The sequence below is a fragment of the Bemisia tabaci genome, chromosome 3 (genome assembly GCF_918797505.1).
Source record: "Bemisia tabaci chromosome 3, PGI_BMITA_v3".
Taxonomy (NCBI): Eukaryota; Metazoa; Arthropoda; class Insecta; order Hemiptera; family Aleyrodidae; genus Bemisia; species Bemisia tabaci.
Window position 1 is genome coordinate 28,627,856 of NC_092795.1, and position 23,164 is coordinate 28,651,019.

Sequence of the window (23,164 nt, forward strand, 5' to 3'; positions counted from 1 at the left end):
TGTTAAGAGGAATTTTTGACGATAGACCTCTCCTTTAATGGAAAATGTTTGGCTACACCACTATAGAGAACTATGAAGTTTTACTAATTTTGATGACGTAAAGTGCAAACTCTCACAGTATTTGAAAGAGACTAGAAGTTCTAAAAAATTCAAAATCAAAGTGTCTCCTTTTTTAAGCAATCTGGTCCAAGGGAAATAGGAGGTAAGTTTTAAGTGCTTTGATTGGAATAGCTTTTTTTTTTTTTGCCTACAAACATTTCAGTAAGAGCAATCTGTTTAGGGTTGCAGGGAGTGCCTGCAAATTAGTGAATGAAAAAGGACTTAAGGTATCTTGTAGAAAATTGTACTTACTTTTCTTTTCTCAGATAAAAAAATGAACATCAAAGTGATTACAGACACAGTCAAATACACTTAATATAGATTACAGCACTTTACAAAACTAAAATATCTTAATAAAAATCAACAGGTATGCCATAGGCATGCCAGATGAGAGGTATCTAGCATGTCAATGCGATAATAAAGTCTCTGCTTTTGCTAAAACTTGCCTTATTTGTGTTTTAATTTCAAAACAACCTTAACAGTTGGAAAGAAGTTGGAATACATACTGCAAACTGCTGTTTATTTATTCGAATTTTGGTTCAAAACACCCATGAAAATATTTCAACTTGACTTCTTTTTTTTTTTTTTTTGACGAAGATTTAACTATACACAGGATTTTCTTGGGAGAAAAATAAAAGAGAAGATGGAAATTCTGCTCCTCACCCACCAGGAATATACATGACTAGATGTCTGAAAAATCTTTCAATTTACGTAATGTTATTTAATTTGCTCAGTTTGTATGTTTGAAACACAATTTCATTCATCTTCAAAGACATCTAAAGATTACCAACTGTTAGAAAATTAAAAAGTTAACTTGAGTCTAATTACACTTAATCAAATCAATTTACATACATATTAACAGGCAGAGAAAATGGTAAGTATAAAAAGACCATTTATACAGAGGTGGGTTATTGACTGCCAGTATAATGTTCACATATGGACATCAATAGGCAGGAACGACCCATCTTAATCAAAAAATTAGAAGATCATCATACGTATCTCAGTAGTGTCATCTCTTAGAAAGTTTCCATCCTTAAAACTCTTAGTGCATATGGATGTCTTCTTCCTATTTCTTTTCTTCTTCTTTTTTATGTCTACTTATTTTACTCAAAAACCATTTGAGCAAGATCAGAAAAATGGATGAGGCTGGTACAATTTTAATTTTTCCATAAATCTAAGTTTCTAAGAGATTTCAAAACCGCAAGAGGTGCTTGCAGCATGCAAAATTTCCCATTGCCAATCCCCCTTTTTGATGCATTTGGGAATGCTATGTTTCTAAAAATTTTGTCCATGATCAAAACAATTTCAATGATTGAAAAAATTTGCGGTTTAATGATGATGGTAGGAAACAACGGCAGTTTTCTTATTGCTTTGAAGAGCAAAAGTAACTTTGAAATACATTTTCTTGGACACAGTCAGGCATGAAGATTTAATGATCACAGAATTCTTTTCATAAAATAACCCGTAATTTTCTTCAAAGAGATTTTTTCTGTCACTGGTTAAAATTTCACCCAAGAACACTAATTTGAGACAGAACATCAGTACGAAAACAGGACTTGCATTTTAACTCACGCAGGTAGTTATGATGATAATGGATAGCCAAAAGCATCTTTATTCTCATCTAGAAGAGCAGCAGACGAGTCGCAAATTTTCAAAAGAAGCTCATTCAATTCTTGTTTGCCATATTCCTGAAAAGCATGAAGAAATCAAATGAATTCTATAGCATGTTTTACAGTTGATTTTCATGTTATCATTATTTGAAATGAAAAAAAAAAGGGTAACCTTCAATAGGAAAATGGATCTAAGTAAGAAGAAACTCAAAACAAGTTATTGGTATCAATGCATTGAAAAATGCATTATGAATATTTTGGTACCAAAAACTGCTTGAAAACGTCAAATTAAACTATACTTACAACAGTTTGAAAAACTCCTGCACATAAAATCAAAGGATTAGGAGCTAATTAAAATTCTTCATAATTAAAAATGAAAAGCAAGGGATCAAAAGCTCCAATCTCCATTCTGCTGTCAAAAAATTTGGCAGAAGTCTCAGCTATATAAAACTTCTTGCATAAAATACTACCTTATTTTTTCCACTATTATGTAAGAAATTCTTGAGAAAGAACGCAGACAAAGGCTCACCTGCTCTCTTTCCAATGAATCAAAATGATTGCTACCATTTTAGACAGCAGAATGGAGATTGCAGCTTTTGATTCTTAACTGTTTAAATGATCCCTAAATCAATCTTCTGATGTGCTACTATGGAGAAAGAAGGGTTGTAAAAATGAAAATTTCATAATTTGTACAGCATTCTCTGGCGAAAATGTTGCAACCTTGGTTTGATAGGCAGGGAAGATTCTTCCTTCTTGCCTAGGAAGATGAGACAGATAGAGAGAGCAAAATATTTTTGAAAGATAACAGTGAGAAGCTAACATATGTTGCATCTCTTCCAGAAAACACATGAAAAAGTAACAATGAATACACATTTCAGCTTAGCTTTCTTAGAAATTGGCACACATACATTTCAATTCATTGTAGGAAAAATTTAAAGTTGCTAAGAGTTAAGAAATAAAATAAAAACCTAGGACTTCTTGTGATTTTATCTTAAAAAGAAAACTCTTTCTATTCAGATATAGCTTGCATTCTACACCTGAAAATTTCCTACAATCCCTCACTGTGATCATAAAATAGCTTTATTTCCATTACTTTCATGGAATAATAAAAAGAGACCAAATTATGAAGGATGGGCACATTCAAACAAAAATAAATTTTCACAACATTATTGTGTAAGAAAAAAAAGAACATGCAAAAAGTCTAGTACGTACCTTGTAAATTTTATGAGTTTCATCTACGACAAGTTCAGATAATTGTATGCACTCTTGATAATCTCCGTTGCTATGGAGAACTTTGTGAAGCAATAAAACCATCTGAAAAAGATTAAACGAAATGAGGAATGAAAAGATAGGCTTGGCAAAATTCAATTCTCCTTTACAGTTTTTATGATGATTATGATGTTTCCATTAAAAGATGAAAATTGTTTATTTTCAAGCATTGTAAAGTTATCAAAAGGAGGAGAACCAATACAATATTCCACGTCCTATATCTACAGAACATTGGGAGTTTCTAAGATTTCTAAGTTTCTAGATTATCTTCATGAGAATGCAAAGAAACAACATTTGAGTCTATTATTACGTTTTCCCTAGCAAACTGATAAAAAATTAAGAATTCGATTTGGAAATGCCACAAAAGAACTTCGATACTAGGCTGAGAGCTGGTTTCAAAATCTTACACTTTTTTCCAGAGGTAAATAAGAAAATTGTACAACTTCCGATGGTCAAGAGCTGCATTAAAATTTAAAATTTATGCATAGAATAGTTGCTTTTTGGAGTTTTGTGGAGTCATTTTCTGTACGCTTCAAAAATATATTTTTGACATTCACTATGAAAATTCCAATGATCTGTCATACTAAGCTAGAAATGCCATTCTCCATTCCTGATTTTGTAAGTTATTCTCCAATACCACCTTTGACAACTTTCATACTTACAGAATTTTTAAATCCAGAATACATACAGTATGATATGAAGTAAAAATCTTGAAAGAATACAAAATGAACATGCTCAGGCTTTCTTCTGCGAAGTGTTCAATCTTAAAAAGACCCTCAAAATCTACAATGGAATTCCACAGTTTTTGCACAGCATGACAGTAATAGACTCCACTTTACTCACACAAAAATTACAGCTGAAAATTGTGTCAAGTCTGGTGGCATGAAGAATAGGATTGAACTATTATAAACCTACACATGACCATAATAACTTTTTTCTCAAAAAGTTCTGCCTTCTTTCCGTCCTTTCTTTACAGGGTTTTTGTGCAAATTGTTACACCTCAAAAAGTAATTTGAATCCACTTAAGTAAAAACTTAGCCTACCTTTGGGATGCAGAGCTTCCGCAGAGCGGCCATCTGATGTGCTCTTGTTGGGTCATCTTGTTCTGTGTTTGGTGGATCTCGGAGCCATCCTCCGTCCGGGAATAAAATCATATTATGAAATGTTTCTTTCACAGCCTGAAAATTCACACAGAAAGATACTATACAAATTATATGTGCTTATTGATGGAGAATTTTCAGAGGATTTTATTTGTGAAATGTTTGAGCTTGTCTGTGCCAGTCTTTCACAGTCTTTAACCCTTCTTCCAATGAACAGCACCTGTCTTGCATTGGACTTTCTTAAGAACCTGAGAAATGAGCAAAAAAATTGGTGCTTAATCTGGCTTTGGGATCTCTACAGGCTCAGGGGAGGAAAATTCTGTGACTTTTCCAGGTTTTCTCTGATCCCTAAAAAATATGTGTGCATAAGTGAAAATGAATAATTTTTGGCATCACTTTCACAATCAAAGATAGAAACACATAAACCCATTTTCTTAAAGTATTGATCATTCAATTATCAGAAATTGAAATAGATTGCTAAACATGGTACTAATTTAAGCAATCTGATACATGTTTTCTCTTCACAATTTCACATAGAATATGATTTACACAATGAAAATTACAGACACTAACTTCCAGCCAACATATTAACGTTTTAAGGTGGCACTAGTTACGAAAAATTTAAATTAACCACTTACAAGAATAACCAGAGTTTACATGAATCATATCCTGCCTTACAGCAGTTTTGAAAGGGACCTTAATTGAGCAGTGTTCTTTCCTCCTCCTATGTTCTTCAAAGTATTGACAACGTGCAATAGCTGAGCCAAAGCGCCAATACTGAGATTGTGATACTTCCATACTGCCAAGACTGTCAAGGTTACTTCTAGTGTGCGATTTCTCTCAATTAGGTTATGGTTGTTTTATGAGCAGGAGGTTTGAATTTATGCATTCAAAAATGTTAATATCTTTGATAGGAGTTACTTACATTAATTTTTGTTGTACAAATAGTATTCCACATTAAATTTTGAGGAGAAAACATATAGGTGAATGCTTAAATTTGCACCTAGTCCAGTGGTCCATTCCTTGTTGAAACTTATTTTTCTTTACATTCAGCATTCAAAGTATAACTCACAGCATTGAGCCTCAAACTAAACTAAGGCTCAATTTGATTTTGGGCACAAAGCTGTTGATGTTTGATGTTTCTTCAAATTTCAAGATTTGTTTAGATTTTCTCTATTTTTCATAAAATTCCCTGACTTTCCTCTCATGCACTTGACCTGATCACATACTCTGACAGTTTCCAATGACAGATTTTTAGACTTTAAGACATCCCTCATTTCAAACTACACATTTAGGAGAAATAGCAAGGAAACTTAAGGATCCTCGTATGGTCAGGTTTCTAGTAATTCTATGCAATCCATTGTAGTTTGCCCGACTTAACCTTCCTTGTTAAACAGCTTGAATAAGTCGAGGTTTATAATTGATCATTCTGGTCATCCAAAAATATAGCGATGGTGAAACTACAGAAATGCACTTCTCAGTTTGTAGCATTTCAGACTTCCTGTCATTCTTCATTCTCCACATGGAACACTACTAAACATCATTCCTTGAAAGTTTCGGTGATATTTCTTCTCTTTAAGAAAAATATTCTGTGAAAATTTAAGCCATGATGCTTGGTTTGGTCTCCTTTTTTTAAAAAAAAAATAGGAGCAAAAATTTAGAAACACCGCAACCGAGATGCGGCGTTTTTCAGTTCCATCAACGATAGTTACCTTTGTTTGATGGTCCAATGCCAACTTCCACCTTTTGTACTCATTTTTATACTGGGCTATTAGATGTTCATATGCAACTTTTTCCGAATAAGTTGCGGTTTCAGGTAACTCATTTAACATCTGAGGACGCTCATTTAACAATTTGAACCAATCAACGAACGATTCTTCGGCAGCCTAAAAAAAGCATCCACAATAAACACAATGATTCATTGAAAATTTACACCAGTACATCACAATGCACACTACAGATAATTTAAAAGATTCAATAAAGAATTGATCACTGACTCAAATTTGGAGGAGTCGTTGAGACACCAGTGATGTACAAAATTCTTGAATAAACCAAGTACATAATAATAAAACCCCATCAATTGAGTGAGCAGGAATTTCGTCAAAATTATTTTTTCATCCTACAGCTATTGACCGAAATTATGAATATGCAATTAAAAAGGTTCTACAAATTACGAAAAGGGGTCAATTTACACAACATCACTATAATTTTCTATGCAATGTTGGGGTTGAACTTGGCTAACATTCTGAAGCACAGAAAAAAGTTGAAGCAATATAAAATAAGATGGTTGAATAAGTATGTGCATAAATGTTAGAATTTGTTCAAATGTTTCTTACATTTACGTATGGAAAGAATTAGGGATGTACACTGATATTCAGTACTTTGATGCAGGATTATACATCGTTGTCTCCTGCACGGAGGAGCAAATATTGCTCGAGTTGTTTCAATATTTCTCCAACACTTCATTTTTTCATTAAAGAACCGTTACAAGACTACCTATGAAATCTTAGCGTCTTTTTTCACAAATGTAAGAAATAATCGCTGAAAGTTTCAGGCAAATTCATGCAAATTCATTCTCTTTTGAAAAATTGAAATGTTCATGGGATAAAATGAAAAAGTGCAATCAAGATACGTTCCATATGTAGACTTATGATCAATGACAAGCAAAGTGCCAAAAAATCGAAAATTGAGTTAGATATGGAATTTTGTTCTTGGCACCAAGGACAATATGATGCAACATGGTCTAAGTACCATTAACACTAGAGAAATTCATATAATGTCCAGAAAACAGCGTTAATGGCATGTTCCGCGCCAGTTGTCAGAAATAAAAACATGAATAACTCAAAATAAACTTTTTGGCATTTAGCCCATTATTGATGATAAGTCTTCATGCGGTAGCACTGTTGGATAAGCTCTCTGCATATGCCCTTGCCTGTACTTACAATTCTTAAAGACAAATTTTTCCTTAAGGAAGTTCTGAATTTTCGATTGAATTTTTCAGATATGGGCAGCGAAGAAGACTCTTGTAATTGCCATTCTGAGAGCATAGCCATATTATTAGAAAATAAATTGGATAAAAGAGCTTAAAAGGTGACTTTCAAGCAAATAAAAATATATTGAAATAAAATATGTTAAAATAAAGTCTGAAATATTCAAAGGGAGATGACTAAAAGATAGCTTAAAGATTTGGATTTAGACCCAGGAAAACAGTAAAAGCTTACTAGATATGCTTTGTAGCACAAAAATTCTCGCACTGCACAATTGACTCTACTTGGCATTCTGCTGAAATCTGTGACATCATCAATGACAGAACAATGGTGCTGAGTCAAGACAAGAACAACAGAATTTGGTGGAATCTGAAATAAAAATGATGGGGAGTAAGCAAGAGTGGTACAGACACTTGTCGATATTCATGATGAGAGGAAAGTACATACTAACTGAAGTCGCCAAGTAAACAATAGAATAAAGAAGGAGATTTAATTAAAATATGGGTAAACAAGGCTAAAAATTATTGAAACACTAAAAGGCAGGACATTTCGAGCTGCTACGCTCATTTTCAGCTGCAAAAACCCATAAAAACAAGTAAAAAATTGAGTGGCGACCCCCAGCGTTTATCACGTAACTACTCAGTGGTTACGTGATAACGGCTGGGGTCAGGTCGCCACTCAATTTTTTACTTGTTTTTATGTGTTTTTTGCAGCTGAAAATGAGCTGGTAGCAGCTCGAAACGTCCTGCCTTTTAGGGTTTCAATAATTTTTAGCCTTGTTTACCCATATTTTAATTAAATCTCCTTCTTTATTTGTATATTCGGGCTATGTTTTTGTGCTTTGTCGTAAACAATAGATTAAGTCTGTTTTTTTATGGCAACATACGAACAATATAGCCTTTCAAAAGACTCCTCTTCAATCAAAATGATTATACTTGATATCATTCACAAGGAAGGAAAATAAAAAGAAAATATTAATATATTTTCAATTGTATAATTTCTTGTAATAATGAGCCAGTGAAGGGGCCCATATTTGTTGTGCTGGCCACACTCTCTAACAATTGTGATTTTGGAAACAACATCAAACAAATCACTTAGCTCAGTCATCCATATATGCAATCTACAAATGATCAACATACATGTTTCTGTCGATACACACCTTATCAAAAGCTTTGCGAGCTGCATCAAGCTTGTCATGAGATATGAAGTACCGGACAAGCGCGTTTGTTTGCCACAATGCCTCCGCTCGTTGGCTTTCGTAGAATACTATCCAATCAAGGGCTGAAATCTTTGCATTATCTTCCTCTGAAGTTTCAGGAACCAGTGTAGTAGAAAGATCAGACTCTTTTAATCTGAAAACAGAAAGGCATTGAAATCATTCAACATTGAGGAAAAAAATTGTAGAATTTTGATCTCTTATTTTTCCCTAATGATTTAAACAGCCACACAAATGAGAATAAATGCAGAGCCCCCATTAGAGATACCTTAAAAAAGTAGATTTCGCAATTTGATGGATCTTCAGTTGATCCCTACGGAATCAAAATATGGTCTGCAGTAAAAATGACGATGATGAAGGACTGTAGGTACCCTCAAAAAATAAGAGTTAGTTCTGTAAAAGATCAATCTTTGTACTTACTTTTTCTTAAAAAAGTGTTAAGGATATTTAACGAGTGTATGATATGCCCTTATTCTTTGGTTTCCAAGTTTATAGCCGACCATGTGAACAATCTTTTTTTCAATTACTCTTCAATTACTCATTCGGGGTCATTGGCAAGTTTGAGTACATCATTCAATTCCTGAATTTCTTAGTAACAATTAAAAGGCTTTTGAGTCAACCAAATAAAGAAGCAAGTCTTCAAAGTTACCTGCTGTTTTCCACGACCTTTTGAACGATAACTTCAACTGGTAAGGAGCATACACTTGCAGCTTCCAGGCAAGCAGCTCGCTCTTCCAGCCCGGTGATTGTCTCCAAAAATTGGGAGTAGAGAGATATCTGATCATCACGGGAGAGTGTTGCAGTATAGTACGCTACTAAATTTGGATCCCGAAGATTCATTAAAACCTAAAAAAGGAGAGGATGTCCTTAATTACCTATTTGTATACTATAAGCTAAAAGATCGGTGGAGGCACTCCTGCATGAAACTTGACTGAAATTTTTCGAAATTAACAAGGATACATTAACTGATTCTTGAGACCCAAGTAATCCATTTCTGACGAAGTTTTGGTCACATTTGATTTGTAGGCAAGAATTTTTTAATTTTACATGAGAAATCCTTGAAGATTGAAGAATAGAAACGCAGAAAATCTAGGAAAGGGGTGTAAAATAAATTTTTAAAAAGTCTACCAACAGAAATTTAAAATATTTGGAAGCACTCAGACATTTCCCTATCAGTTTAATTCATTGCCACCATGCAGTGTCAACAAGTTCTATTCAAACAAAAAGTAGAGGGTTTCATGAGCTGTCTATCTACTTTAATGATTATGTATTATGTGCAACAACAACAATGTATATTGAAACAAGCTCAAATATGACGTTTCAGTTACATAACGACGGTGTAAGTCGGCAGTCACTTAACTCGTTTGCGGTGTCTGAAAATCACCGCCTCTATATTATTTTTTCAAAGGAGAACAAATTGACATCATTCGTTGAAGCTTATGCAGAATTTTCTTCACACAAAGAGAAAAAATCACGGCAGTTTTAAAGAATCGCCATTGAGTAGTTTTCCGTTTAAAAAATAAAGTATGACAGGAAGTCTGCAACGTCGCAAACCGAGTTATGTGATTGCCGACTTACACCGTCGATAAGCTGTTATAACAAACTTCTAAATATTGAACTCCATGTTTCAAAATTACATGCATATAAAGAAAGGATATGAAGTGAGGCGACTATTCATACTAACCAGTTTGCAGGGTAAAAACCTCATTGCTGAGCAATTTAAAGTAGAGATACTGGTACAATTGTTCAGATGAGTATTTAAAAATAATTTTATAAACATTAGAAAAACCACCTAGAGATGTAAAACCTAGGTCGAGTTATAGAAGCTTGAGGTCAGAATTTCAAAAAATTGCATTTTTTGCAGAAAAGTTCGTTACAGTTGTAGTCTGCTGTCCTTGGTTCAGAGCGGGATCATTATCTCTAAGCCTGCTATTGGCATGAAAATGAGCTAACCTGTTCACAACTTATTCGCAGAGATGATAATATGATTTGATCTTTTGAATTACGCCGACAGAAAGTAACAATTTAAATTTTAAAAAAGATCACTCTAGTAATCTATGAATATAACTAAGAATATCTAAGCCTTGGAAGAGAGGAATCTGTCCAATTAAATGCAAAAATTCTATTCCAAGGCAAAGCCTTGAACAATTAAGCCTGGTATAAAATTGAAATTTCTGGGAAGTATGGTAAAATTCATAATCTACGAACCTTAACATAGGCACGCAAGATGGTATCACTGCTGGCGCTACTGAAAGACTGACCAAGCAACCTCAAGATTAAAACTAAATGTGCAGCAGTACGGATCAAATGTGGGTCACAGGCTTCTTGCGTGACCCATTGCGCCATTGTTGACATGAGCTCTGATGGTCGATTAAGGATCAAGAGTTGTTGAATAATGCGAGAGGGCTTTTGGGCTTCGTTGCGGATTTTGAAGTCGGGGTTACCTGAGAGTTCTTGGAAAATCTCATCCATACTCAACCTGAGGAATAACATCGATAGGCATAGAGAATGTGCAGATAGTAAAAACAGAGTATGAAAACTGATCTTTAAAAACTAATGAACAATTTTAACCTTAATGAGACCTCAAGGTTAGCCTCTAATGATTGATAAGTAAGTGCAGAGGAAACTTTCAATGGTTCAGCTGAGCGGTTTAATAATAAGCAATGTTTTTTTACAATTCACTTGTAGTAATTCATGAATATTTTGTCCTAATTAGAGATGTTAGAGTGGGGGGAAGGGGGGACGAAAGGGGAGGCAAGTTTCATTAGAGGGAATCAAATAATTGCTGCTACGGGAAGCCTGGTACCTGGTAAATGGATTTTTGAAAAATCTGTCTATGGAAATACGTTGCAAATCTGCAGCAAGCAGATACATCTATGGTATATTTTTAAATTTCAATTGCTTCTCAAAAATATTGCAGCAAAGACATTTCACTGCCAATGTAGTATTTTTTTAGAGATTTAAAACTGAGCATTTGACTGTTTGACTAGTGAAATATATTTGAACAAAGAATATATGTACATCGAACGAGACAAGAATTAAAAAAAAAAAAAAAAAAAAAAAAAAAAAAAAAAAAGGACATTTAAAAGTTTATTTAAAAGTTGATCTTTTCTGGATGAAATTTCTTCAAATTTTGCAAATATTTAACTCTTGCATCACCTCTAATTTCCGTCATTGTCACTTAGAGTATTCAATTTAGTTTATAGTATACTTACTGATAATTCCAATATGCTGGAGGCATGGGAGCAGCAGTACTGTAGCTTCGAAGCTCCTTCTCCACTTGAACATCAACGAGCACTTTCACGTATGCCCACAGCAGATCTTCCCACTGTTTGCAAACAGGTAATAGTGCCCTGATATTTCCGCACAGAGCACCTAAAATTCCACGCCAGATTGGAGAGCATTTGGACTCTTCTGACAAGCGATAGGCGCACAACTTCCAGATTCCTCTACAATGAACAATAGAGATTATGACCATAACTATTAGAAAACTTGTTGGAAATATATTTGATTTTGAAACCTAGCATTCTGAACATCAAACATAGACTAACATTCTCTCTCCATGAATTTTAACTTTTTCTAAGGGCAAGGGAATAGTTCCCTCTCAATTTTAAAAAGAAAGGATACAGTAGATAACTTCTTATAGAACATAAATTACTAGACACTATAAAAAAATGGAGAACTCAGAAATCTTGAAAATTTCAATGTTATAAACCAACTATGCTTCGAACAGAGAAATGTTTTTGATTTTATTAAACTCATTGGATTTTTGTGATGAATTCACAAAAGTGCAATATAGTGGAAAAAAAGCATTTGATTTGTTGCCTATAAGAATGGAAAGGCCGCAACTATGTTTTTGTGATGTTACACTAGTGGATGAAACTCTGCTGCGGTTTAACATGAGTGTTTATGGGAAAACGTATGATGCCCGTTGGTTTCATGCTGACATTTTTTGAAAGGTTGACTTGATGCAAAAATTCACTAGAATCCACTTTAGAAAAACCGACTAGTCCATGAATGAAGCCTGATTAATTGTGGGAATAAAGGCTAAATATCGGAAATCGTAACTCCACTACCATCCAAACGAATTGCTCATGCAGCTTCAGATCTCTCTGATTAGTTGACACAGGGACTGTCTCATTCATCGAAGCTTGGATAACCCAAAGATGATCCTCGTTTTCCATAAGTAATGGATACTTACGGTCTGACACCATGAAACAAAATATGTAGTTACAGCCTCTCCATTCTTGTAGGCAATGTTCAATTTTGTAAAGGTCCCTTTGGTTTGAGGGTCCCTTTTATCATAGAGTTAATGTAGTTTTCTTAAAACGCAACTCTCTGTATATTTTAAAGATTGATCACCTATTTGGATTTCCCTCGATTGGATACAGCTCTGAAGAATCAGCTGCTGTATAGTTTGGATCATGATAGAGCCTCCAGCCTTCTAAAATTGCAGCTCTCCAGGGCTGCCCACAATGATAGCATAAGCTCTGCGCAGAATCTAAACGACCACACCGAATTTCTGCTAAAATTTGTTCAAATAGTCTGGTTTCATCTTCCTGAAAAGTGAAAAGGGCAATATCCAATTAAACTGACGTTTGCTAAACTATGAATGAAATTTTCACGTCTAAAGGCATTTGGCAGTTGTTCCTGCTTTCTCCGATGGTGACAGCTGAAGTTACTGAGCCAGAACGCAAAATTCCCTGACAATTTCTATGCATTATCTGATATACTCAGATCGCTGTATAATCCCTGACTGTCAAGGTTTTCCAGACCGTCAGAACCCCTATTAAGACTATGTTGGGACGACAAGACAAGACAAAAGCTCTATCTTTACCATGCAATGTGTTACATTTTGATACCTTGTCATGTTAAAATATAATTAATTAATCAACCTGCAGATGTCAGACTTTGTCCAAAAATTTAACTTCTAACACTCTTCTTCCAGAAGAGGCAAGATTTCTGCTTAAAAATGTTGAGGAGATTGAAACTTCCTACCTATCGAATTCTCTTGATGAACATCAATTTCTTGCTGTTAATTTCAAATAAATGTAAAAGTTTGGTTCTAGCCGATGATATTGGTATACAATAAAAATAATACACTCAATTTTTTGCCATTAAAATGAAAAAAAAACTTGGTGACTCGAGAGTCAACCTTTGAGAATTTCAGTTGAGCTAACAATCTTCAAATAAAGGTATGTTTGGCAATTTACATGAGTCTATGATCTTGGAGAAGACGTACTGAGGTAGTGCATATAAAACCAAGGAAAAAAATTACCGCATCTAGGTCGTGAAGAGGCTTCTTCTGACGGGCAGGAGCATCAGGATCCAATTCGGTGATGATTGGTCTTGAGCTTTGATAAGTTATTTGAGTATTCTGCATGTAAAAAAAACAGCAAGTAAATAAAGGTTAGGTTATTATCTTAGGACAAGTATCTTATAGGAGAATTGAATTTTCCACTTTTCATGGATTCCATCCTTAGATAGTACATATGTTGTTTGATAAGGTGGTTTTTTTTCCTGCTGTGAGAACTACATCGATATGATATGAAGTGCAAAATCTTGTATCTCCGTGTTTTAAAATTTCCACTCCTATTTTATTTTTTTGAAGAGAAATCAGACAACTTTACAGCTGAAAATATATACAGAATATTATGCTGACAAGAAGGAAAAGCTGAAGAAGTTTTCAAGAAATTACTTTGACGAGTTTTACAAAGAAAAAGGTAAAGTATGACAGGAAATCTCCAACATTGCAAACAGGGATACATGGTTGCAAACTTTGGTCATCGATATGGGATCCTTTTCCTGGCTTTAAATTCTCCGCAGAGTTGTGTGGACTCAGGACTATTCTACCATCCTATTCCTTACTGCGTTTGGACCACAATTTTAGTATTTTTCTTCTGTGACACTTCAGTTCGCCAATCACAGGTTTTTAGAAAATCTTGATTATTCACTTGCTGACAGATCAAAGGCCAATATTTTGTCATGTGACAGTTGATAACTGACTCATCAAAAAAGTGAGTTATAGATGCGGGTACACCTCGTAGGAGTACATAAATCCATACGCAATTAAGCTTCTTAGAAAGCATTTACTGCATAGAATTTTGAAAAGGAAACTTATAATGTAGTGATTTGCTTCAAACCTTGTTTAGTGGCCAATTCGAACGGAGAGGTTAATGCTGTTTAAAGTTTCTTTAGCAAACTCGTTTTCTAGAGTTTTTTAAAATTCCGCTCAAGTTTTAAACTTTTAGATTCAAACGATTAACAAAACTTAAAATCGCAATGGCAGCAATGAGACAAAGCACTTCAAAACTTCCAGGATAGCAGTGAAACCTACCTGTAACTGATACAATGTGTTTTCCCAGCCAACTGTTTTGTCTAAGAAATGGCCAACCATTGGCTGCATCGCACGCTTGGACTGATCTGCAGCACACTTTTCCAGCCAATCAATGACTAACTGCCACTAAAAGTTATTAGAAAATAAATATTTAGCTTCTCTTATTTGGAGAATCAACAAATCAAAAAAATTTACATTAAGAGTACTTAGACATTATTAGATGCAAACTGAGAAACAAACACAGTGCGACTGTCGCACTGTGTTAGTCGAACTCTTAGAGTTCAATTCTTCAAAAGTACAGATAAGCAAGTGTTTCTTCTTAAAAATGTTGACGTTGTTTCAGGGGCAAAAATGAGACACATGGACTACATTTGGCGATGAGGAACTACTTATTTATTTTGTAAGTCTTGGAGATTCTTTGCTTGATTAAAATCAATAATTAATGTTTTGAAAATATTATTTAGGCTAGTAAGCCTTTGATTTTGTTTTAAACTTTTTTCTGGCTCATTTCTGAACAACCTATGGGCCAATAGTTTCCCTGTATAGTAAGTACTTTCGTAGGTGGGCCAGAGATAGTTGTTTCTTCCTGCAAAATTTAATCTATGCGTCACAGAAAAAGAGACTTCACTACAGAGAGGCACATTTTTTGAGAGTGGTTATCGTCAAGCTGTCCAGATTCCATTTCCGATTTCTTTTTCTTCTCAATGGATGAAACTCAAAAGTCCCCTCTTAAAAAATGTAATTTTTCATTCAAAGGAAATTTTGTTGATGTTCAAGGAAAATTGATGGTTTGTGACCCTGTAAAAACCTAACTAGAAACAAAAATTTTGAAACACAATTGTGGAATGCATTTCAAGAGTTGGACTTAGGAATTGCTTCTTAAATCTTTACATTGATACCCGAATAATTGAAATAAATTGCTCTCTTATTCCTAGTAATACACCCATTGCCACTTATTACCTCTCTCAGACGGTTGCTGTTGTTCAAAATAAGAGCAACTGTGTCACGATCACTTGGTGAGAATAAGTTCATAGCTTCATCTTCGTCCATATTGTCCGGGTTCAACCTGTTCTGATAAAGAGCATTCAATAATCTCCAGGTATTTCTTTCAAGTTCCAGTCGAGAAAGTTCCTGAAAAATTGAAACAAATAAGGTTCACAAAAGGACTTTGTTCAAAGCTTCAAACACTTATAACAGCACTATGAAGAATCTTATTAGTTTTCATACTTTGAGTAAGTACAGTTGGACTTTTTGTTAAAAGAGGCTAACATTTCTAGGAGACATATTTTTCTGGATGCTGGAATGAAAAAGCAACTTATTTAAAAATTTGGCTTACTTAATCAAGTTTCTACAGGTGATTTGGAAATATTTTGGGTTAATTTTTTTTTCTTCTGTAGCAGTCTCCTACACAGAAGTCATCTTTCCTCTACATAAAAGGTTTCCTGATTGAATCAACTTGTGGCTTTATAATAAATTGTCTCATACTTGTCAAGCTAAAGCAAACTATCCAATACATTAATGGTAAGTATTTACATATATGAGGGCGCTTTTACACCGCTTTGTGATGCCTTGACTCCCCAGGTCCCCTCTGGGAGCTAGCACTCTCTAATTCCTTGATCAAACCTGTCTCATCATCCTTTCATTATGTTTCCCCATTGTCCCCTCCCAGGAGGAACCTTATCAAGCAATTTTTTTTGGCAGCTTTTCTTCTGTCATCCTGCTCATGTGACCATATCAGACTAGTTGTTTGATTATGATGTCTGATAAGATGTCATTTTCAACTTTCGTCATCTGAGAGGTGCAGAAACTTTTGGACCACTAACCGCCTGGTTAGATGCCAGTTGCGAGAGATGGGAAAACTCCCTGGTAAATATGGCATTTTAGTGATGAAAAGTCCGATTTTAGGGTAGAAATTTGTTTTTTTTTTTTTAGAGAGATTATGAATTCCTGTTAAAAATGAGGATAGATTGATTGAATGATGGGGAGGGTTAGGTATTTTCTGCATCCTTGCATGATCTGATGCACTCTATCACTACAGACCCAATCCTTTCTAGCAATTCCAGCTGACCTCCTCGAAAAATCAATTTCCAGTGCTCTTAGCATACCTTGCATCAGTTTTTCCAGCTGCCAAGCCTCTCATTCATGTGCTAAAATACTTTTTATTTCAGTGTTAAGCACAATGGTGCTATGCTACGACAGTTAGAATTTTATCTTCAATACCTTGATGACAATAGATGATTTGAAGAGGAGAATCAACTGTTCTCAACTAGGCTTAAATATTTTTCAGCTTAAAAGTAGTGTAGTAAGCTCTAAAAGGAAAATTACGGAAAGAAAGATTAAATTCAACTTACAGCAGAGGAATTGAATTTGTTTTCTGAGAGGATTTCAATGGCATTGGTGCAATTTTGTTCAAGATCAGAAATAGTTTGGAAAATTTGTCCTGAAGAGCTATGAGACTCTAAAATTTCTTGGAATTCTCGGAAAAGGGAATCACAAACTGGAAAGGAAATAAACACAAAAAATTAAAAAAAAAAACATGATTCATATTAAATCAAGTTAATTCTATACAAAATGGTTACAAGAGAGGCCTCAAGTGTTATGAGAGGCAACTTAAACATCTTGAATAGACCATAACAAAAAGGTGTCCAGGATAAGGGCACCAAAATGCCCCTCCTCACGGATTTTGAATTTAATGGTCTAAACCCCTTCAGGAGGTCCTAAAAACATGGTTTTGGGCAATTTTAACCTCCTGACCCCAACCACCCCCCCTCCAGCCCCGAAAAACCCATTTTTCGGGGAATTTTGGGGTATTTTCACGTTTTATTTCATATCTCCCGCGTTTTTCAATGAAAATGCACCAAAATTTCACCAAATGTACATCAGGGCAATCACATTCTTGGGTAAAAAAATCAAATTTATCGAAATATATTTAGACTCCGAAAAAAATTCGTGAAAATCGTAAATTTTCAATTTTTTTCAGATTTTAGCGGTTTTAAAAAAAATGAGGACACATACATTTTTTTTTATTGCCTTAAAATGTAGGTAATATACCCAGTTGTTACCAAAAAAAATTTCAAGCCTTCACGCGTGGTGCGTCCCACCGAAAAAATAGTTTTTTTGGCGCCAAAACGGTCAAAATGGCTCTTTTGGCAACGGTTTACTCGCACGCTATCAAGATAGTAACACTAAAATCTCTAATTTTTGGTTTCAATGTTTCAAGAAGCATGCCCTAGTATCGTCAGAAAAGGTTTCAAGTCGATCGAGTCCTTACGCCCCACGTAAAGTACCGGTTTTTGGCGCCAAAATGGTCAACATTCCTATTTCAGAAGAGGTTACTCGCCGTAGGGTGGCCCTTATTTTTGACTTTACGGAATTTAAAGTGCAGAGCCCTGCAAATGGTTTCATTTGATGAGAAAATAACTGGGAAAAAATAACAATGGAGAAAAAAATATTTTAAAACGCGCCTCAAAGAGCCTAAAGTTCCGAGCGTGGCGTGCGAAGACGCGTTTTTTCGTCATTTTGCGAATTTTTTTTCTCCCGTTGAAATGTTTCTACGGCTTTGAAATTTTTGTAGGTAACATACTTTTTAGAGTACTTTACGAGAAAAATAATGAAATTTACCTCGCCCATCACACATCATGCGATTTCGTCGATTGTTCATAAACATTCTCCCGGCACAGTTTGCCTGAACGAGTTTTGGCAGCCAAACGAGGCCACTTTGAAGGGGAAATGGGGTATTTTAAAAGTAGCGAGGTAAATGTTGTTATTTTTTTCGTGAATTACTATAAAATATGTGATACCTACTTCAGAAAATTTCAAAACCGAAGCAACAATTTAAAGGTGGAAAAAAGACACGCCGCGCGCCGTGCGGGTAGATTGTAAGGGAAAATCGGCAAAATCGCACGACATGGCCTCTTTGATGAGGTAAAAAGGGCATTTTAAATTGGGCGAGGTAAATTTCATTATTTTTCTCGTAAAGTACTCTAAAAAGTATGTTACCTACAAAAATTTCAAAGCCGTAGAAACATTTCAACGGGAGAAAAAAAATTCGCAAAATGACGAAAAAACGCGTCTTCGCACGCCACGCTCGGAACTTTAGGCTCTTTGAGGCGCGTTTTAAAATATTTTTTTCTCCATTGTTATTTTTTCCCAGTTATTTTCTCATCAAATGAAACCATTTGCAGGGCTCTGCACTTTAAATTCCGTAAAGTCAAAAATAAGGGCCACCCTACGGCGAGTAACCTCTTCTGAAATAGGAATGTTGACCATTTTGGCGCCAAAAACCGGTACTTTACGTGGGGCGTAAGGACTCGATCGACTTGAAACCTTTTCTGACGATACTAGGGCATGCTTCTTGAAACATTGAAACCAAAAATTAGAGATTTTAGTGTTACTATCTTGATAGCGTGCGAGTAAACCGTTGCCAAAAGAGCCATTTTGACCGTTTTGGCGCCAAAAAAACTATTTTTTCGGTGGGACGCACCACGCGTGAAGGCTTGAAATTTTTTTTGGTAACAACTGGGTATATTACCTACATTTTAAGGCAATAAAAAAAAATGTATGTGTCCTCATTTTTTTTAAAACCGCTAAAATCTGAAAAAAATTGAAAATTTACGATTTTCACGAATTTTTTTCGGAGTCTAAATATATTTCGATAAATTTGATTTTTTTACCCAAGAATGTGATTGCCCTGATGTACATTTGGTGAAATTTTGGTGCATTTTCATTGAAAAACGCGGGAGATATGAAATAAAACGTGAAAATACCCCAAAATTCCCCGAAAAATGGGTTTTTCGGGGCTGGAGGGGGGGTGGTTGGGGTCAGGAGGTTAAAATTGCCCAAAACCATGTTTTTAGGACCTCCTGAAGGGGTTTAGACCATTAAATTCAAAATCCGTGAGGAGGGGCATTTTGGTGCCCTTATCCTGGGATACCTTTGAATGCCTGAATCAAGGGAAGAGTGACCCCCAGTTATTTCAAGACTGGCAGCCTCAGTGTCTCCATTTGGCAATAACAGTAGGTCAATGAGTCAGTACTTAAATTTGGCTTTGCTGCTTCAAATTGTGAAACACTTTGAGACTTTCCAGTACTTAATTTAATTTCAATTTTGCAACTGTTTCTCCAGATTAAGCTTACGTATATGTAGTTAAGTTCACACAATACAGGAGAGTTTGAATCTCAATAAAAGCCTCAAGAGTTTATTACAATAAAATTTTTCAAGGAAACATTTCTTGAGAATCGACAAGAATTCCTCTCCTAGACCAGTTACTGACTTTCGCAGTAAAAAAAAGGCAGATGAACGATTATTTTTAAGTTTCTTAAATTCGGATCTGTTGGAAAATTTTATCAGACTGATACGAGACACCACTTTTTTTGGCAAACACTAAAAAAAACTAGAGAAAGATTATAGTAGTGAGTTTCTTGGCCAAAACTATTTAAATATGAGATGCTCAAACCTTTTTCCAATAAAGTAAACACATGACATGCTAAGTTTTTACAATGATGTATTTTGTATCTGTTCACAATTTTCCTTTGAAATGTTTATGGAGGCCATCTTGTGTTTGTTTTTTTTCTTCCTAATATTTTTGTTGGAAATAGTTGATAGAACATAAGCCTCTCAATTTCAGGCATAATCTTGAGCTAACATTCTGCACCTGTTCATTTGCTTGGAGGCCACTTTCAGCAAAATAAAAAATTATTTCAATATCTCACCCGTATCAGGTTGTTTGGTAGTAGTGGTAGCGACAGTAGAGTCAAAAAGCTCTGACATTTCATTCTGATTTATTGTGATTGAGAGATCATTCAGGTACTTGGATGGTCGATGAGAATAAACATCAGAGTCATTGAGGAAACTGCTGGCCAGAGCTAGAGGAACAAACAAACGAGATATCTGATAAATGCAGTTGACTTTAAGTATGAAAGCTTAGAGCCTAATAAGTTTCATATCATTGAAAGCACAAACCATAGCAAAGAGGATTTCGCAACTTGATAAGTGAAAAATGATTTGAGCTTTTTGTGGAAATGGATTTTTACCCTTCACTGGGTATACTTTGGCAAGTCCCATAATTTGGCGTACCGTGACATTTGGACTACAACATATAATTCTGCTCTTATGACTTGATAGTGATGGGTTTTAATTCATCAATACCTATGAACTATCATAAACTGTAACCTATTTCTACATTATTTTTTACGTTTTTCTTCTCTTTTATTTATTATTAAATTAACCAAAGTTAAAGCTTCAAATTTTTGAGGATAAAGTACAAGAATTTATATTAAAGGCGTGTTCAGCATCACGATGCTGAACGGAATGCTCCGGGATCAGAGCATTTCAAAGGCAAACAAGCACCGGATATATGACGCTATCGTTAAAAGTACCGTGCTCTATAGTAGTGAAGTGTGGCCCTTGACAAAGAGAACGCAAGAAATGTTGAGGGCAACTGAAATGGATTTTTGGCAGCTATCTGCCGGCATTCGAGACGGAATCATGTCCATAATGAAAGAATTCGCCAGGTGATGAAGGTTGAAAAAGATATCGTGCACGACGTAATGTCCAGGTAGTTATGCTGGTATGGACATTTGCAAAGAATGTCGGAGGGGAGGTTGCCCAAACAAGTTTTGGATTGGGTACCTCCTAGGAAGAGGCGACAGGGATGTCCCGTAAAGGGGTGGCGGCAGGGCGTTGACGAAGAGATGTTGCCCTGTCAGTTGCCCGAGTAACCTCTGGGAGGATAGGCATATGTGGCGTTTGGGTGTCGCAGAACGCCAAAGTGCGTTGTAGGAGCGACTTTATCTATATATGTTCAAAAGGGCATTCATTTTTAAATTTGAGTATTGAAACAAATAAATTTGTCAGAAAAGGAGGTGTGAGTTGTGCTGATAGAATTTTTTGAAAAAACTCTTTCCACTTTTACACAAGAGTACATGAATGTTTCTAGGCCTCTGAATTTTTCAAAGAGACATTTTTTGCAGATGTGTGCTGCATTCTATTAATACGTAGGACAATTTCTAAGGGAAGAATTCTAGTGAGAATTATCTTGATGTGGAAATGCCTAGACCTGACTTCGTAAAAATGGAGGTTCTTTTTTCTATACCTACAACTATTGGTTTCAAATCTTCATTACCTATACTCATTTTTATAATTACCTTTTTCCCGACGAGCATGGCTGGCTTGGACACTTGATGGTAACGAACTTAAGGTGTCATCAAGTCCTCGAAAAGAGGACTTGAAAAGGCTACTGGAATTCATTATCCTATGAGAATGAAAACAAACACAAGGTTAGAAGCATAAATCAAGGTACTGAAATAGGGTGGAGTCGGATGGTACCCAAACGGCTAGGAAGGCCTTCCGCTACCCTTATATGATGGATTGCTTGAAAATTGGTCAATTACAATTATAACACTTTGAAATTAGTTTCTGAAAGCTGATATAAAGCACATGCTTGACAAAACATTTAATTTACTGTTGTTGAAGATATGCAATCATTATATACTTGAGTTGGCATCAAATCAGTTGGGTGACTTTTAGAATGTGACGGGATACATCCTCCTCATTTCAGCACAGCGACTAAATTAGAGAATTTCTGGCTTTCTTTGTTACTGAAATTTTATGCCATGAATTTCAATAACAAAGAAAGCCAGGGTGCTCTTAAGTAACTGTATGATTGTTATTATACTGGCGAGTTCAACGTTAAAATTAGAGAATCAGGATGATTAATTCACTCTCGTAATTTAGAGGTAAATTAATTTCATGGGTCCAATCTCTCCTTGATATGACGAATGGATTAGTGGTTTTCCATGAACGAGGCAGTGATAAATAAGCTTATTAACGCAACATCAGACAACACACTGACACCCTCAGCTCACATTAGATGGCCAATATAAAAAGTACGTACAAGAGCTAACAAAATAGATGTTCTTTCAGATTGCACTGACTGCCAAACTAGATTCGGCTAAACAGCATCTGCTGAAAATGAGTATTGGATGACAGGATGCATTTAGATACTAGATTTCATTCAAGTCACAACTACGGAGGTATTCAAAAAACAGGCTCAACATTTTGTACAGATCAAATCTGCTTAATAGATTTCAGAATGGGAGCAGACATGTGCTGACAGAATGTTATTTGCAACGCTCAAGTAAACGAAACACTGTGATCTCCATCGACATTACTTCACGATTCAGCAGGACAAATTTTGAGGTCTGGAGCTAATGCCAAACAAGAAATAAGATCATGATCTCTCTTTATTTGAGACAAATCATAGACAAATTAAGTATAATTATGTGAAAAGAGTTTGATATGCTTCTTGGTACATTTTACTTACTTCAATAGGACAGCATGAAGAACTAGGTTGAAGAAATGGAGAAAATTTTACTTCACGACTGAAATAAAGTAAGTGAATACCATTAATTATTGACAGAACTGTAAGCACTTAATTACGAAGCAGATAATAACAGTATTACATTATAATCCTAGATTTGAGAGCGAGTAGGGAGTAAAAAATTAAAGCCGAGGGCGAAATGCTGATAAATTAGACCAACAGGAAA

The 23,164-nt window shown here is 35.2% G+C and overlaps 1 protein-coding gene across 1 annotated transcript; it reads right to left on the reverse strand.

The window, feature by feature from the left end:
- Positions 1-329: 329 nt before the first annotated feature.
- On the reverse strand, positions 330-23,150 carry Nup107 (nuclear pore complex protein Nup107). The gene is made up of 17 exons (XM_019042468.2): positions 22,942-23,150; positions 21,764-21,870; positions 20,330-20,482; positions 16,970-17,115; positions 15,579-15,749; positions 14,619-14,744; positions 13,560-13,658; positions 12,644-12,840; positions 11,497-11,730; positions 10,490-10,760; positions 8,931-9,127; positions 8,225-8,417; positions 7,300-7,434; positions 5,791-5,964; positions 4,022-4,156; positions 2,922-3,023; positions 330-1,787 (listed from the first exon to the last, which is right to left on the reverse strand). Exons 2-17 carry the CDS (start codon positions 21,864-21,866, stop codon positions 1,680-1,682), a joined length of 2,544 nt encoding a protein of 847 aa, XP_018898013.2. The 5' UTR covers positions 21,867-21,870; positions 22,942-23,150; the 3' UTR covers positions 330-1,679.
- Positions 23,151-23,164: the final 14 nt, after the last annotated feature.

Bases quoted from the DNA above. Each gene is read 5' to 3' on its own strand.
- Nup107 (XM_019042468.2), bottom strand. From the start codon at position 21,866: ATGAATTCCAGTAGCCTTTTCAAGTCCTCTTTTCGAGGACTTGATGAC. The intron at 13,659-14,618 runs GTAGGTTTCACT...TTTTACATGCAG, and splicing joins ACACATTGTATCAGTTACAG to AATACTCAAATAACTTATCA. The intron at 4,157-5,790 runs GTAACTATCGTT...GTGAATTTTCAG, and splicing joins CATTGGACCATCAAACAAAG to GCTGTGAAAGAAACATTTCA.